The sequence below is a fragment of the Mya arenaria genome, chromosome 7, assembly GCF_026914265.1.
Source record: "Mya arenaria isolate MELC-2E11 chromosome 7, ASM2691426v1".
NCBI classification, from domain to species: Eukaryota; Metazoa; Mollusca; class Bivalvia; order Myida; family Myidae; genus Mya; species Mya arenaria.
Window position 1 is genome coordinate 54,121,814 of NC_069128.1, and position 17,020 is coordinate 54,138,833.

At 38.6% G+C, this 17,020-nt stretch overlaps 1 protein-coding gene across 6 annotated transcripts in view; it reads left to right on the forward strand.

Moving 5' to 3' along the window:
- Positions 1–16,407, forward strand: part of LOC128240886 (uncharacterized) — a 17,170-nt gene extending 763 nt beyond the window's left edge. For 2 of the 6 annotated variants that reach the window (XM_052957868.1, XM_052957867.1), the window contains exons 2-8: positions 53–446; positions 846–885; positions 4,621–4,767; positions 5,403–5,494; positions 12,357–13,869; positions 14,802–14,938; positions 15,972–16,407. In XM_052957868.1, coding sequence (XP_052813828.1) covers positions 846–885; positions 4,621–4,767; positions 5,403–5,494; positions 12,357–13,869; positions 14,802–14,938; positions 15,972–16,322 — 2,280 coding nt within the window. In that variant the 5' untranslated portion in view covers positions 53–446 and the 3' untranslated portion in view covers positions 16,323–16,407. Of the gene's footprint in view, positions 447–845; positions 886–4,620; positions 4,768–5,402; positions 5,495–12,356; positions 13,870–14,801; positions 14,939–15,971 lie in introns of all 6 variants that reach the window. The other 4 variants (XM_052957870.1, XM_052957866.1, XM_052957871.1 and 1 more) reach the window with 4 other exon arrangements.
- The last annotated feature ends 613 nt before the right edge of the window (positions 16,408–17,020 follow it).

A 17,020-nucleotide genomic window follows, 5' to 3' on the forward strand; every position in this document is an offset into this window, starting at 1 on the left:
AGTTGTTACTTACATTTAGTCATCAGAAATGTTCACTTTTTCTTACATTTAGTTGGAGGTCAATCAGATACTATGAAGACAATGGTGTCACAATTGTGACCAGCAGTGATAACAGGGCGCGAGGTGTATTATGATGCTAAATAAATAGCCGGTGACAGGGGGATGGAAATAAAAACAACACATAATGTCCATATAACTTAAAATGGTGAAAAGAACTATGTTGTGATATAATTTCTTAATGTAACAGTGCAGTGCATTCCCCGAAAGTTTTAAAAGAGGTGCGTTTCGATTTTAGTAAAGTGGGAAGCTAAATAACTAAACGGATATATTAGTAAGACATTGAATAATTCGAAATTATATCATATGATTTTTTATCTCATAGTTACTTTTAGCATTTGGATGTAATATTGTCAACGAAACAGTGGCAGATATTTGGGAACTAAAAGGTAAGAGTTTTCGTCTTATATTTTATTAAAACATTAAACAATCATCATCGTCGTCGTTGTTATTAGTTTTGTCTACTACGACACATTGCTAATAATGATAATGTAGGTATATTTTATTAGTAGTCGTCCAAATTACCCGTTAAAAGAAATATTTGATAATAAAAACTAGTTATGTTAAGTGTGTCCGAAACAGTAACTTTAAGCTGTTTTTTAGTTAAAATTATAAGACAACATCTGAGCAAATGATACGTCACAAAACACTTATTGATTTTCAATAGGATCTTGATATGTTTCCTTGAAAACCAAGCAAAAATTGTGACTGTCCGTGCCCCCCCCCCCCCCGGTATTTATACATATCAATAAGCTTGATGATAATAGTTCAAACTATGTTTATTTCAGATGTTTAAACTTGTCGTCATCATCTGTGCAATTGCAACAGGTAAGTGTAATTCTTATAAATAAAATATAAACAGAATATTCCGTTGAAAAAAAACCCTCAAATTCTCAACATCCAACCCAAATGTTGATTTCGTGGTCGACGTTATTCTCAGTCCAATGAGAAGCCAGTATCTTTCAAGTTTTCCAATAAATCAACAGTTGACCGTTATTGATTTGAATCAGGTGAAGCGGTAGATGTAAACAGTGGCATGTCCAGTTAGTTGGGAGTTTACACAATATAATGTAGACCACTAAAACTATTCAAAGTTTGTTAGTATAATACGTATTTTGTGTAAGTATATACAAACACATTTTTACATAATAAAATGCATTTTATTACCATGATAAAATGTTATAAATTTCAAACTACGCAGCAATGGGCAAGGTATTTTGACTCGACCATGATATTTGTTTCATGCTGAAACTTTCTAATAAAACAATTTGTATCCTGCTATCAGTTATTCCGTTTGTTAAATTATGTAAATTATGTGGTAGCTTTTCTTATATGGCGGTAATGAAGATAGACTCTATTACCCAAAATCAGTAATAAACTGACGATTTTATGAGATCTGAATCCGTAAGCATTTATCTAAACCTGATTTATGACTGCAACACGTAATTTGAGTTTAATGGGCACACATAATTTATCATGTTTTGTATTATAACAATTCCGCGGACTTCCTACACAATAATTGAAATAATTGTTATGTTAATTAAACATGATTTGTATAGAATAATTATATTCAAAACATCAAAAGTTCTTGTATACGTGCGTTGCAGATGACTTATGATTTACCAAATGCATTTTGTTTTTGTTTGTCTTCATAGAAGGCCACATTGTAAATATGATGTTGTTATGGTTGAACCTGTATTATTATTATTATTATTATTATTATTATTATTATTATTATTATTATTTATTATTATTATTATTATTATTATTATTATTATTATTATTAATACCGCATCCTTGATATTTTATCTCGGGTATGAACAATGAAATGTTATTATACAACTATCTAATACACGGAAAACACACTTCGTCAAGATCATTGTGTTTTTCACGAGAGTATATTACAGGGACTTGACACCAGATGGTCACAATATCGGTAAATACCGTATTTCCTCAAAACAAGCCTAGAATTGTCAATATGAGCTAGAATGATGCCAACAATACATTATTTTACATGCTTAAAAGAATACTGTCGCTGTCGCTCAGTTTATCCGTTTAATATAGTGCATAATGGTTTCCCAGCAAATATAGTGTGTAAATTTGGCATGTGAAAGTCACTTGATTAGTACAGATACATATTCCGGAGTATTTTTACAATTCGAAATTTAATGAGTCTGTCTTTAAAAATCCCAGAAAATTTCGAATTGTAAAAATACGCAAAAACTGCGATAGCTACATCTGTCGTAAGTGATATGGTACACCAGTAAGGAAGATTCAGTGCGTTGTAAACAACGAAATCATTCTTTTGTAAGTTTTTGATTATTTTCTCTTTTTTTTATCTTGCAATATAAAGTCATTTTTTGTTCTAAAGATTTCATTGATTAAGATTGAGTTCTTTAATTCGATAATGTTATACATAACATGCATAAATCATAAATGGCCGTATTTACCATAAATAACGAAATAATTAAATCTACCTCAAAAAAGGTAATAAAAATTTCTGGCCGATAAGACTATTTAAATAAACCTAAAGACAGTTTTCACCATTTTTGGTCGATGCCGCCACTTACGCCTACAATGACAAAAATGTAAACGAACGTTACTATATATATATATAATATATATAAACGAAAATAGTTTGGAAAACTGAAGATGTCAATGACTGCCCCTAGACGTCTTTATAATTTGCAACTAGTAATCTAAATGGCTCGTCTCTTATTACAAATGTTATACACGATCTTGTGTCACCATTTCACAATGTAAACATCTGTTTTCGACATTCTATTCACGTATGCCGACTGGTACAAGATTATATTTACTTTGGCGGTGATCAAGAAGGTTTTTGACACCAGTCCATTGTCAATTTCTTACTCTGTTAAATGCTGCGAAGGCCAAGTGTTCTGAATCATATCAATTATATTTTAAAATTATCATTTAACAATACTTTAAGAAAGTATTAGAATTGCTTAAAAGTGAATTTGATCTAAATTAAATGAGTTTTAAAAGATTCTCCTTTTGCAAAAACAAGTCTTTTGCTAGATTGTTTTGTACCCGATATCCGTACGCATAAAAAATATTTAAACATATGTTCGTCAAAACTTGCCCTAAATAATACTCTACGTAATAATAATAATACATAGGGCAATAATAATAATAATAATAATAATAATAATAATAATAATAATAATAATAATAAAAATATTATTTATAATAATAATAATAATAATAATAATAATAATAATAATAATAAAAGTAATAGTAATAATAATAATCATACTAATTATAATAATAATAATGATAATAAATAAAAAATAATAATGAAAATAATAGTAAAAAAAGATATGCAAAAAAAATAAAATAAATAATAATAATAATAAAATAAATAATAATAATAATAATAATAATAATAATAATAATAATAATAAAAGTAATAGTAATAATAATAATCATACTAATTATAATAATAATAATGATAATAAATAAAAAATAAAAATGAAAATAATAATAATGATAATAATAATAATCAAAATAATAGTAAAAAAAGATATGCAAAAAAAATAAAAAAAATAATAATAATAATAAAATAAATAATAATAATAATAACAATAATAATAATAATAATAATAATAATAATAATAATAATAAAATAAATAATAATAATAATAATAATAATAATAATAATAATAATGATAATTATAATTACAATAATAATACATGTAATGATAATTATTAGTACATGATCTATAGATCAACCGTTTCTGATTGGACAGTGACAGAATTAAACGCCATATTGACTTATCCACTTTGTTTATCCACAGGGACATAAGTACACAAAGGTTGGCATCATATATAATGAATAATTTCATGCTCATTATTTATAATGCATTCTCTTCTATGATGCATCAAATGTTGGCGTGACTCCTTGATTAACATGAAATTGATACTTCATCTAAAATTTCTTAAAGGAGTTTACATTTCGCCATCATTGATTTGAAGTGTTTATATTTACTTCCCATGTCACTAAGTAATAGTAAGAAGACGTAAAGAAAATTATTCATCATTAAGAGTGGGCGGAGTAAATGCAGCAAACGAGCCCCGCTTAATCATTTAGATTTTACTTTACGTCATCTATCCCGTTTTTATCATCGTACTGTCGCGTTTTCACCATCGTAGTTTTGTGATTTCGCGTATTTTCATCATCGTACTATCGAGTATCGCGTTTCAGATCAACACATTCATAGGCGATGGCCCTTACGGCATTCCGTAATAAACACCCGCGAAAGTTGAAATTCTTAAAAAGTATGCGTAGTACTTGAGATTGCCATTTCATTGGCTGAAAATGTAGGTTGTCTTTTAATATCGATGTATAGATTATTTTCTTTGAACAGTGTTGAAAATTAATTTAGATTTAACAGCTGAAGATTAAAGGTCATAGACGCGCCTTTAACCTTTAGAGAGTCGGTCAATAATGATATTTGGTCCACATGACAGCATATTTCTCAGCTTTTAAAAAAGTAATTGTATATTCTAATACATGTACTAAAATAATGTTAAAACTTACAGCCCGCGCATGTGTCGACGATCCAGCGTTCACACAGGACAGCAAAAATTGCGCCCAGATCGTAGCGGCGTCATCAGCCGAGTGCTATGACGTCACGATTGCAAGCTCGTGCTGTGCTTCCTGTCAGGCCATCAGCTCCGGAAGAACAGGTATCTACACATTTGACAATATCTTACAATATGTATAACCATGTGAGTCTGTAACAGGGTTTTTCCTGTGGTTGCGTCCAGAGTTCGTTGGTCAGGTCTACCTTAGAAGGGGACGCATACTACAGGTTGTACGGGTATATGTAATTATGCACGTGTCAATTGTAAGCACGGCCCCAAGGTCCGAGGGTTAGCGGGGACTTTGACTTTCGGTCCAGCCAAGCCCGGGTAAAATCCCCGTCCTGCGGAGGCGAACTGCTGGTAAAATCCCCGCCAAATGCCCCCGCACCACAGGAACCCTACATTAGGCCCATTTTTCTCTATTTCTGGCGCGAAGACAAAACCACCGCATTCACCCGGCACTGCGGGTCCACCTGGAAGGTAAAAACACGGAACATATCCCCTGTTATTCCCGGGGGGGGGGGGGCGTGGTTACAATGAGTGGTGCATTAGTGGTGCATTAGGGTGCATTAGGGTACAATGAAACAATATTGTTTGATATTTTTTAAGGTTAAGGTTTTAAAATTGTCAATTTGTTCACTTGACATCCTCAACACAATGTAGATATGCACATGTTGAATGAGCTACCATGTAAAACTATGACATATCCTAATTTGGTTTATTGTGCGCATGTGCAGGTTGTGAGTACGGTGACCGGGCGACCTCGTGTCTGGCCTTCCTGTGTATAACCTACAATGACCCGGGCGAGTGCTGCCAGACATGTGGGACGGTAAGTAGGATTACATATTTTAATCAATTATCCCGCTGGCTGTAACTTCTCATGACCCTTACTATCTTATAACCCGCACGTTTCCATAACACACACTATCCCATAACACGCAAATTTCCATAACACGCACATTTCCATTAATCACACTATCCCATAACTCGCACATTTCCATAACTCACAATATCCCATAACTCACTTAATCCCATAACATGCACATTTCCATAACTCACACTATCCCATAAAACGCACATTTCCATAACTCACACTATCCCATAACACGCACTATCCCATAACACGCACTTTTCCATAACTCACACTATCCCATAACCCGCACTTTTCCATAACTCGTACTATCCCATAACACGCACTATCCCATAACACGCACTTTTCCATAACTCACACTATCCCATAACACGCACTATCCCATAACTCGCACTTTTCCATAACTCGCACTATCCCATAACACGCACTATCCCATAACACGCACTTTTCCATAACTCACACTATCCCATAACACGCACTTTTCCATAACTCACACTATCCCATAATACGCACTTTTCCATAACTCACACTATCCCATAACACGCACTTTTCCATAACTCACATTATCAAATAACCCGCACGTTTCCATAACTCACACTATCACATAACACGCACTATCCCATAACACACACATTTCCATAACTCTCACTATCCCATAACACGCACATTTCCATAACTCACACCAGCCCATAACACGCACTTTTCCATAACTCACACTACCCCATAACACGTACATTTCTATAACTCACACTATCCCATAACACACACTTTTCCATAACTCACACTATCCCATAACACGCACTTTTCCGTAACTAACATTATCAAATAACCCGCACGTTTCCATAAATCACCCTGTCCGATAACACGCAATATCCCATAACACACACATTTCCATAACTCACACTATCCCATAACACGCACATTTCCATAACTCACACCAGCCCATAACACGCACTTTTCCATAACTCACACTATCCCATAACACGTACATTTCCATAACTCACACCTCCTATAACACACACATTTCCATAACTCACACTATCCCATAACACGCACATTTCCATAACTCACACCAGCCCATAACACGCACTTTTCCATAATTCACACTATCCCATAACACGCACTTTTCCATAACTCACACTATCCCATAACACGCACATTTCCATATCTCACACCAGCCCATAACACGCACTTTTCCATAACTCACACTATCCCATAACGCGCACTTTTCCATAACTCACACTATCCCATAAAACGCACTTTTCCATAACTCACACTATCAAATAACCCGCACGTTTCCATAACTCACACTATCCCATAACACGCACAATCCCATAACACACATATTTCTATAACTGACACCAGCCCATAACACGCAACTTTCCATAACTCACACTATCCCATAACACGTACATTTCCATAACTCACACTATCCCATAACACACACATTTTTATAACTCACAATATCCCATAACACGCACATTTCCATAACTCTCACCAGCCCATAACACGCACTTTTCCATAACTCACACTATCCCATAACACGCACTTTTCCATAACTCACACTATCCTATAACAAGCACTTTTCCATAACTCACACTATCCCATAACACGCACATTTCCATATCTCACACCAGCCAATAACACGCACTTTTCCATAACTCACACTATCCCATAACGCACACTTTTCCATAACTCACACTATCCCATAAAACGCACGTTTCCATAACTCACACTATCAAATAACCCGCACGTTTCCATAACTCACACTATCTCATAACACGCACTTTTCCATAACTCACACCAGCCCATAGAACGCACTTTTCCATAACTCACACTATCCCATAACGCGCACTTTTCCATAACTCACACTATCCCATAAAACGCACTTTTCCATAACTCACACTAGCAAATAACCCGCACATTTCCATAACTCACACTATCCCATAACACGCACAATCCCATAACACACACATTTCCATAACTCACACTATCCCATAACAGGCACATTTCCATAACTCACACTATCACATAACACGCACATTTCCAATACTCACACTATCCTATAACACGCACATTTCCATAACTCACACTATCCCATAACACATACATTTCCAAAACTCACACTACCCCATAACACGCACTTTTCCATAATTCACACTATCCCATAACACGCACTTTTCCATAACTAACATTATCAAATAACGCGCACGTTTCCATAAATCACACTATTCCATAACACGCACTATCCCATAACACGTACATTTCCATACCTCAAACTATCCCATAACACACACATTTCCATAACTAACACCAGCCCATAACACGCACTTTTCCATAACTCACACTATCCTATAACACGAACATTTCCATAACTCACACTATCCCATAACACACACATGTCCATAACTCACACTATCCCATAACACACACATTTCCATAACTCACACTATCCTATAACACGCACATTTCCATGACTCGCACTATCCCATAACACACACATTTCCATAAATCACACTATCCCATAACCCGCACGTTTCCATAGCTCACACTATCCCATAACACGCACTATCCCATAACACACACATTTCCATAAATCACACTATCCCATAACTCGCACATTTCCATAACTCACAATATCCCATATCTCACTTAATCCCATAACATGCACATTTCCATAACTCACACTATCCCATAATACGCACATTTCCATAACTCACACTATCCTATAACACGCACTTTTCCATAACTCACACTATCCCATAACACGCACATTTCGATATCTCACACCAGCCCATAACACGCACTTTTCCATAACTCACACTATCCCATAACTCGCACTTTTCCATAACTCACACTATCCCATAAAACGCACTTTTCCATAACTCACACTATCAAATAACCCGCACGTTTCCATAACTCACACTATCCCATAACACACACAATCCCATAACACACATATTTCTATAACTGACACCAGCCCATAACACGCACTTTTCCATAACTCACACTATCCCATAACACGTACATTTCCATAACTCACACTATCCCATAACACACACATTTTTATAACTCACAATATCCCATAACACGCACATTTCCATAACTCTCACCAGCCCATAACACGCACTTTTCCATAACTCACACTATCCCATAACACGCACTTTTCCATAACTCACACTATCCTATAACACGCACATTTCCATATCTCTCACCAGCCCATAACACGCACTTTTCCATAACTCACACTATCCCATAACGCACACTTTTCCATAACTCACACTATCCCATAAAACGCACTTTTCCATAACTCACACTATCAAATAACCCGCACGTTTCCATAACTCACACTATCCCATAACGCGCACAATCCCATAACACACATATTTCCATAACTCACACTATCCCATAACACGCACATTTCCATAACTCACACTATCCCATAGCACGCACATTTCCATAACTCACTAAATCCCATAACACGTACATTTCCATAACTTACTATTTCCCATAACACGCACATTTCAATAACTGACGCTATCCCATAACACGCACATTTCCATATCTCACACTATCCCATAACACGTACATTTCCATAACTCACGCTATCCTATAACACGCACATTTCCATAACTCACACTATCCCATAACACACACATTTCCATAACTCACACTATCCCATAACCCGCACATTTCGATGGCCCACACTTTCCCATAACACGCACATTTTCATAACTCACACTATCCGATAACCCACAGTATTCCATAACCCTGACTTTCCCATAACCCCCCAAAACCTAAACTATACCATATCCCGCACTATTCCATAATGCGTAATTAGATTTTTTCCCGCAACATCCTAACCCACGATAGCCCATAACCAGCGTTATACCAGAACACGAAATATCCCGTAATACGCACATATTTATAACCTGCTTTATCCAATGAAGAGCCCCTAAGCCCGCACACCCATTACTAGCAATTCTCCGCAACACTTACTACCCCATAACCTGCAACTTGCCATAAGTCGCGATATATCATAACCTTACCTTAACCTTACCCGCACTATGCCATTATTCGCAGTTGTCTATATCACGCCTCCAACATAAATGACGCAATGCCAAGGACTTGTCATGCGGTGACCCCATGTTTTCCATATGTGTCATCAAATTTATATCGTACCAAAATGGCGTCTTTTGTACGATTCCGATGAATATTCCGATGAATAAATGAAACATCTTAACATGTGAACAGGTTTTCGACGTAATATATACGTTACGTTGCGTATGGGTTCCCCGTATATCCCATATCGGGTCAACTGCTAACCCCGTAACTAATAATAATCCCAGTTATAAGTGACGGGGTTAGTAGCTGACCGGTGAGAGCGAAGCTATGTCCCATTTAGGGTTACCTGCTAACCCCGTAAAATATTTATCACCTCGACAATATGCTTCAGTTGGTACGATATAAAGAATAGTGACCGTATATTGTAAAATATCAATGAGTAACCGCATGACAAGTCCCGCACCAGTTGCGTTGCGTCATTCATGTTGGAAGCCATCCTCGGATGTTTGGAAGCGTGCTATTATACCATGTTATGCAAGTGATCATACACCGTACTATACCATTGCTACTACTGCTGTTGCTAATGCTTCTGCTACTGATAATGCTCCATCGGCTGCTGCTACTACTGCTATTGCTAATGCTTCTGCTACTGATAATGCTCCATCAGCTGCTGCTACTTCTGCTATTGCTAATGCTTCTGCTACTGATAATGCTCCATCAGCTGCTCCTACTACTGCTATTGCTAATGCTTCTGCTACTGATAATGCTCCATCAGGTGCTGCTACTACTGCTATTGCTAATGCTTCAGCTACTGATAATGCTCCATCAGCTGCTCCTACTACTGCTATTGCTAATGCTTCTGCTACTGATAATGCTCCATCAGCTGCTCCTACTACTGCTATTGCTAATGCTTCTGCTACTGATAATGCTCCATCAGCTGCTGCCACTACTGCTATTGCTAATGCTTCAGCTACTGATAATGCTCCATCAGGTGCTGCTACTACTGCTATTGCTAATGCTTCTGCTACTGATAATGCTCCATCAGGTGCTGCTACTACTGCTATTGCTAATGCTTCTGCTACTGATAATGCTCCATCATCTGCTGCCACTACTGCTATTGCTAATGCTTCAGCTACTGATAATGCTCCATCATCTGCTGCTACTACTGCTATTGCTAATGCTTCTGCTACTGATAATGCTCCATCGGCTGCTGCTACTACTGCTATTGCTAATGCTTCTGCTACTGATAATGCTCCATCGGCTGCTGCTACTTCTGCTATTGCTAATGCTTCTGCTACTGATAATGCTCCATCGGCTGCTGCTACTACTGCTATTGCTAATGCTTCAGCTACTGATAATGCTCCATCGGCTGCTGCTACTACTGCTATTGCTAATGCTTCAGCTACTGATAATGCTCCATCAGCTGCTGCTACTACTGCTATTGCTTCAGCTACTGATAATGCTCCATCGGCTGCTGCTACTACTGCTATTGCTAATGCTTCTGCTACTGATAATGCTCCATCGGCTGCTGCTACTTCTGCTATTGCTAATGCTTCTGCTACTGATAATGCTCCATCAGCTGCTGCTACTACTGCTATTGCTAATGCTTCAGCTACTGATAATGCTCCATCGGCTGCTGCTACTACTGCTATTGCTAATGCTTCAGCTACTGATAATGCTCCATCGGCTGCTGCTACTACTGCTATTGCTAATGCTTCTGCTACTGATAATGCTCCATCAGCTGCTGCTACTACTGCTATTGCTTCAGCTACTGATAATGCTCCATCGGCTGCTGCTACTTCTGCTATTGCTTATGCTTCTGCTACTGATAATGCTCCATCGGCTGCTGCTACTACTGCTATTGCTAATGCTTCTGCTACTGATAATGCTCCATCGGCTGCTGCTACTTCTGCTATTGCTAATGCTTCTGCTACTGATAATGCTCCATCAGGTGCTGCTACTACTGCTATTGCTAATGCTTCTGCTACTGATAATGCTCCATCGGCTGCTGCTACTACTGCTATTGCTAATGCTTCTGCTACTGATAATGCTCCATCGGCTGCTGCTACTTCTGCTATTGCTAATGCTTCTGCTACTGATAATGCTCCATCGGCTGCTGCTACTACTGCTATTGCTAATGCTTCTGCTACTGATAATGCTCCATCAGCTGCTGCTACTACTGCTATTGCTAATGCTTCTGCTACTGATAATGCTCCATCGGCTGCTGCTACTTCTGCTATTGCTAATGCTTCTGCTACTGATAATGCTCCATCGGCTGCTGCTACTACTGCTATTGCTAATGCTTCTGCTACTGATAATGCTCCATCGGCTGCTGCTACTTCTGCTATTGCTAATGCTTCTGCTACTGATAATGCTCCATCGGCTGCTGCTACTACTGCTATTGCTAATGCTTCTGCTACTGATAGTGCTCCATCGTCTGCTGCTACTACTGCTATTGCTAATGCTTCTGCTACTGATAATGCTCCATCGGCTGCTGCTACTACTGCTATTGCTAATGCTTCTGCTACTGATAATGCTCCATCGGCTGCTGCTACTACTACAACTTCTACTTTTATTACTATTCCTTAAATCTAAAATTATTTCAGGTATTCACCCTTTATGTTCAAACTAACGATAGAAGGATTAATGCTTTTAAAACATGTCAATCTTAAATGTGAAGTTAGGATTTTTACCTCGAACAACTCATATAATTATTGTCAATGTTAGTAAACATAACTTTTGTATTTCTTTAAAGGTCCCAACTGTAGCTACTGTCGTCACAGTAAGTACTTCCGCTTTCTCGTCACCAGCTTTATCCACAACAACAGCAACCACACCAACAGAACCTAGTCGATTACAACAAATAAATACTCAGTCCTTCACAGTACAAACACCAACGCCTTACCAAGCAGTTACTATTACTCAAGCACTTACGACTCCTCAAATACCTACGACTAATCAAGCAGTAACAATAACTCAAGCTCCAACGACCACTTTTCAAGCACCAACGACTAACCAAGCAATAACAATTACTCAAGCAGTTGCAACAACCCAGTCACCAACGACGACTGGAGCACTAACGACTACCCAAACACAAACTCAAATAAACACTCAACCAACGACTACAACTCTGTTTCAGGCGGCAACTACTCAGCCGGCCACTATCCCGACAATACCGTCAACAACTGCTCAAACGACTATTCAAAAACAATCGACTACACAACAGGCAACCACCACTCTACTACCAACTACTATTCAACAGCCAACTACTACACAACAATCTATCACCATTCCACAACAAACTACTACTCAACAACCAATTATCACTACTACAATTAAACAGCAAACGACGACCGCTGAAATAACGACCACGCCACAACAAACCACAACTACACAACCTATTACCACTCAAAAACAAACCACGACCACACAGCCGACAACAACTCAACAACAGACTACGAACACACAACCGATAACCACTCAACAACAAATTACGACCACACAGCCGATAACCACTCAACAACAGACTACGAACACACAACCGATAACCACTCAACAACAAATTACGACCACACAGCCGATAACCACTCAACAACAAACCACGACCACACAACCGATAACCACTCAACAACAAACCACGACCACACAGCCGATAACCACTCAACAACAAACCACGACCACACAGCCGATAACCACTCAACAACAAACCACGACCACACAGCTGATAACCACTCAACAAAAAACCACGACCACACAGCCGATAACCACTCAACAAAAAACCACGACCACACAGCCGATAACCACTCAACAACAAACCACGACCACACAGCCGATAACCACTCAACAACAAACCACGACCACACAGCCGATAACCACTCAACAACAAACCGCGACCACACAACCGATAACCACTCAACAACAAACCACGACCACACAACCGATAACCACTGAACAAAAAACCACGACCACACAACCGATAACCACTCAACAACTAACTACTACGACCACACAACCGATAACTACTCAACAACTAACTACTACGACCACACAACCGTTTACCACACCAATCACGACAACGGTACAGGGCACGACAAAGACAGCGACCACAGAGGCACAAGTATCGGGAACACCTACGACAGAGGGCGCCACAATTACACCGACAGTCGTATCCACTGGTAATATTACGACCACGATGTCGTTGAGTACAACTGAAATAGAGGAAAATGCAGATAACGGGACTCAGTCAGCTGGACGCTTGACTGACGAAGGTATGATGAACTCCATATGTCATAAACTATTACTTTAATCCATAGTCAGTTATCTAACTTTCACAGCGACAGTTCCATATGATGTCTTTTTGAACAACATTGAACTGAAGCATACGGTGTACTGTTTGGGCTTTCGTGGCGATGGAGTGGACAGACAAAGGCGAATTAGCTTTTCGGACTTTCGCGTCTTCACCAGCGCGTATTCGCCCCTTCGCCCTTGTACTCAAATACATTCGCCCCTTTGACTTTCTGCTGAAACAATGCACTTTTGATGTAAGGGAAACAACTCGGTCTAAAAGTGTACCAACTATCAGTATGAATTGTCTTTCATGAGCACGCGGATCATACCGAGGGGCGTTATTTTCCCGTGTGGCAATGCAATACTCTGGTGCAAGTTAAAGATCCAGGGTAGCTCTGACCAGGGTGACATTCTGTCAGTGCACTTTGCTCCAAAAAAGCAAATATGACTAACGAGGCACTCGCTGAGTGGGCCTAGCCAGAGTGCGAGTATAATACACTCAAAATACCGCAAGGACTTCAATTTTATAAACAATCAGTTTTCTTCGAACTCGAGTTTAATATGTTTTACTAAATAAGAGTGACCATAAATTCTTTTGCGTGCTATTAGTTTGCCAATAAATTACAATATACAGTCGAACTCCTTTGGCTCGAACTCACCGGGACTCGCGAAAATACCTCGAGACTCGGAAAATTCGAGCAAAGCGGGATTGTTTACTTACAGAAGAAATCGGTCCTTTATATCTAGTTCGAACCAACGAAGATTTCGAGCCAAGCGAGTTCGAGCCAACAGGGTTCGATTGTATTGATTTTGTGCCCATATAGCCGAGTTAAGAATTTATGAATGAACAAATCAGTGCTTATAAAAGCACTTGAAATACTGTAAGTTCAATGTTTAATACATTTACTTTCAGAGTTGGCTTACATCATATCGAGTATCGTGTCCGGGCTGATCGTGTTGATCGCGCTTGTTGTCATGGTTACCTGGCTCGCTTCCAGGATCCGCAGGAAACACTACAAGCGACATCACCATAAAAGGAGATCACATAAGGTACAGGTTGTTGTGGAGTGTCCGTTGTCTAGTGGTAACACATTTAACTGTCAATCCAGGGGTCGCAGGTGCGATTCCCCGCCGCAACACTAAAATTACTAATCGCCTTCCGGGACGGATGTTAAATGGGAGTCTCGTGTGACTGTGCTATACACTGGTGCACATTAAAGAACCAGGGTAGCTCTTACCAGGGTTACATTCTGTCTGTGCACTATGCTCCAAAAACCTAAAATGACTAACAATCTTATCGGAACACTCGCCGAATGGGCCTTGCCCGAGTGTAAGTATAAATAGGCTTACACACCCCAAGAGCTAGTTGCGTGGCGAATCTAGTAGTGTAGTGGTCTAGTTGTAAGACACTTTCAAGACTGTTAACCAAACATTACACTTTCCAACTTTCGGCTCTGATTTTCATTGGGTATAAAAACGTTATGTAGAAATTAACGTCACATACTTCTTTGTTTACATTGGTTGTGAACCGTGGAGGCCCATGTGAGAACCCCTTTAAGTCACGTGATTCCTCACCCTGCGTACCTCGTTCAATAATTAGGGTAAAGTGTACCCTTTCGAGTTTCTGCAATCCACTTTGAACTGCTCGACTACCTCAAAAGTGCGGGCAGTCTGATAAATTACTTGCTCCTGTTAACCTAGCGGTAGCAGGTTCGATCACCCGCCTAAACAATCACAAATTTACCATATTCCGGAAGGGGATTTAAACAGGGGTCCCGTGTTCTAGTGATACTGGCATAGGTTAAGGTTCAGGGTTACATACTCCATATGTACTATTCTCAAATATTTTAACAAAGTTGACACTGGGGATCGATGCCCATGTTTAGTCCATTTGCGTCGTTAAATAAGAGTACACACAGTTAATTTTAACATATCTTGATATTTTCACAAACGACATAAATGGGAAGAACTTCTGCGCGGGAAATAATTGTCATCTTTTAATTATTATTATCAAAATTATTATTATTATTATTATTATTATTATTATTATTATTATTATTATTATTATTTTTATAAATTCCAGCGCTACGAAAACCGTTACACAGACAGCGGGTCCTCAGGTGCCAGTAACATGTCCAAGGAAATATACGTCCCCTACGCCGGGCCACCGGCCATCGCCCCTCGCTTTCACAGTTCCACCGCCATGGAGCCGTTCTCCGTTCTTCCGTTTGCGCACTCCGGTCGTCCGTACACGCCGTACATGTTCGACACGCGCGTCGGCGGTTACTTGCAGGCGGACGATGACATAATGGACTTCCGCCGCAAACCATACCATTCTGCCCTTCAAATGGAGAGCGAGTTCTCACACCGCCCCTCTTACATGTCTGCACCGGAACTCTACAGAATTCCACGAGCGTGGCATAGTGATAGTTGAATAAAGTGAATGATGTCAATCAGTATTATGTATTTCTATTATGAATATTCTAAAAATGTTGTATTTATTAAACCATATTTTTGCACGTGTTTCAGTTTTCAATATATGAATTCAATGTTACAAATAGTGAAATACCTCATAACATTTCAGTTTGTAATGTTGAACTAAATTCTATAACGTAATTTGCGATGTAGAAGTGATATTACCTCATGCAATATTGTTCGTTTATTACTATCGTAATTACTACGCAAAATAGGTTAACGCATCACGGCAAAATGTATTCATACGCGCTGTCAAAAAGGTAAGCATGACATAGCGTCGCCCGAATGATTAGCTACGACAAAGTGACAATAGAAGAAAATGTTATAACCGCCTGTGCCCACCAACTCCACGATAAAACGAATGGAGAAGAAGGCTGGGTTAAATCCATACAAACGACTCATAATAACAGCTTCAGAATATACCTCGTTCAGATATTGAATGTGAACTATGCTCCCATTGACCATATTAATCCAAATGAACACAAGGAAATATCCAACATCCTGTAGTCCAGTGAAAATACACTGTCTTCTTCATGCAAAATGCTTAATCACACAGTCAGTGATTCCACATCAAATCTCACTTGTTCGAGTGGATAATACATTTACGGTGCTCCAATTCACGGAGGTAGTATCCATGTGCACATCCATCAAAATGAC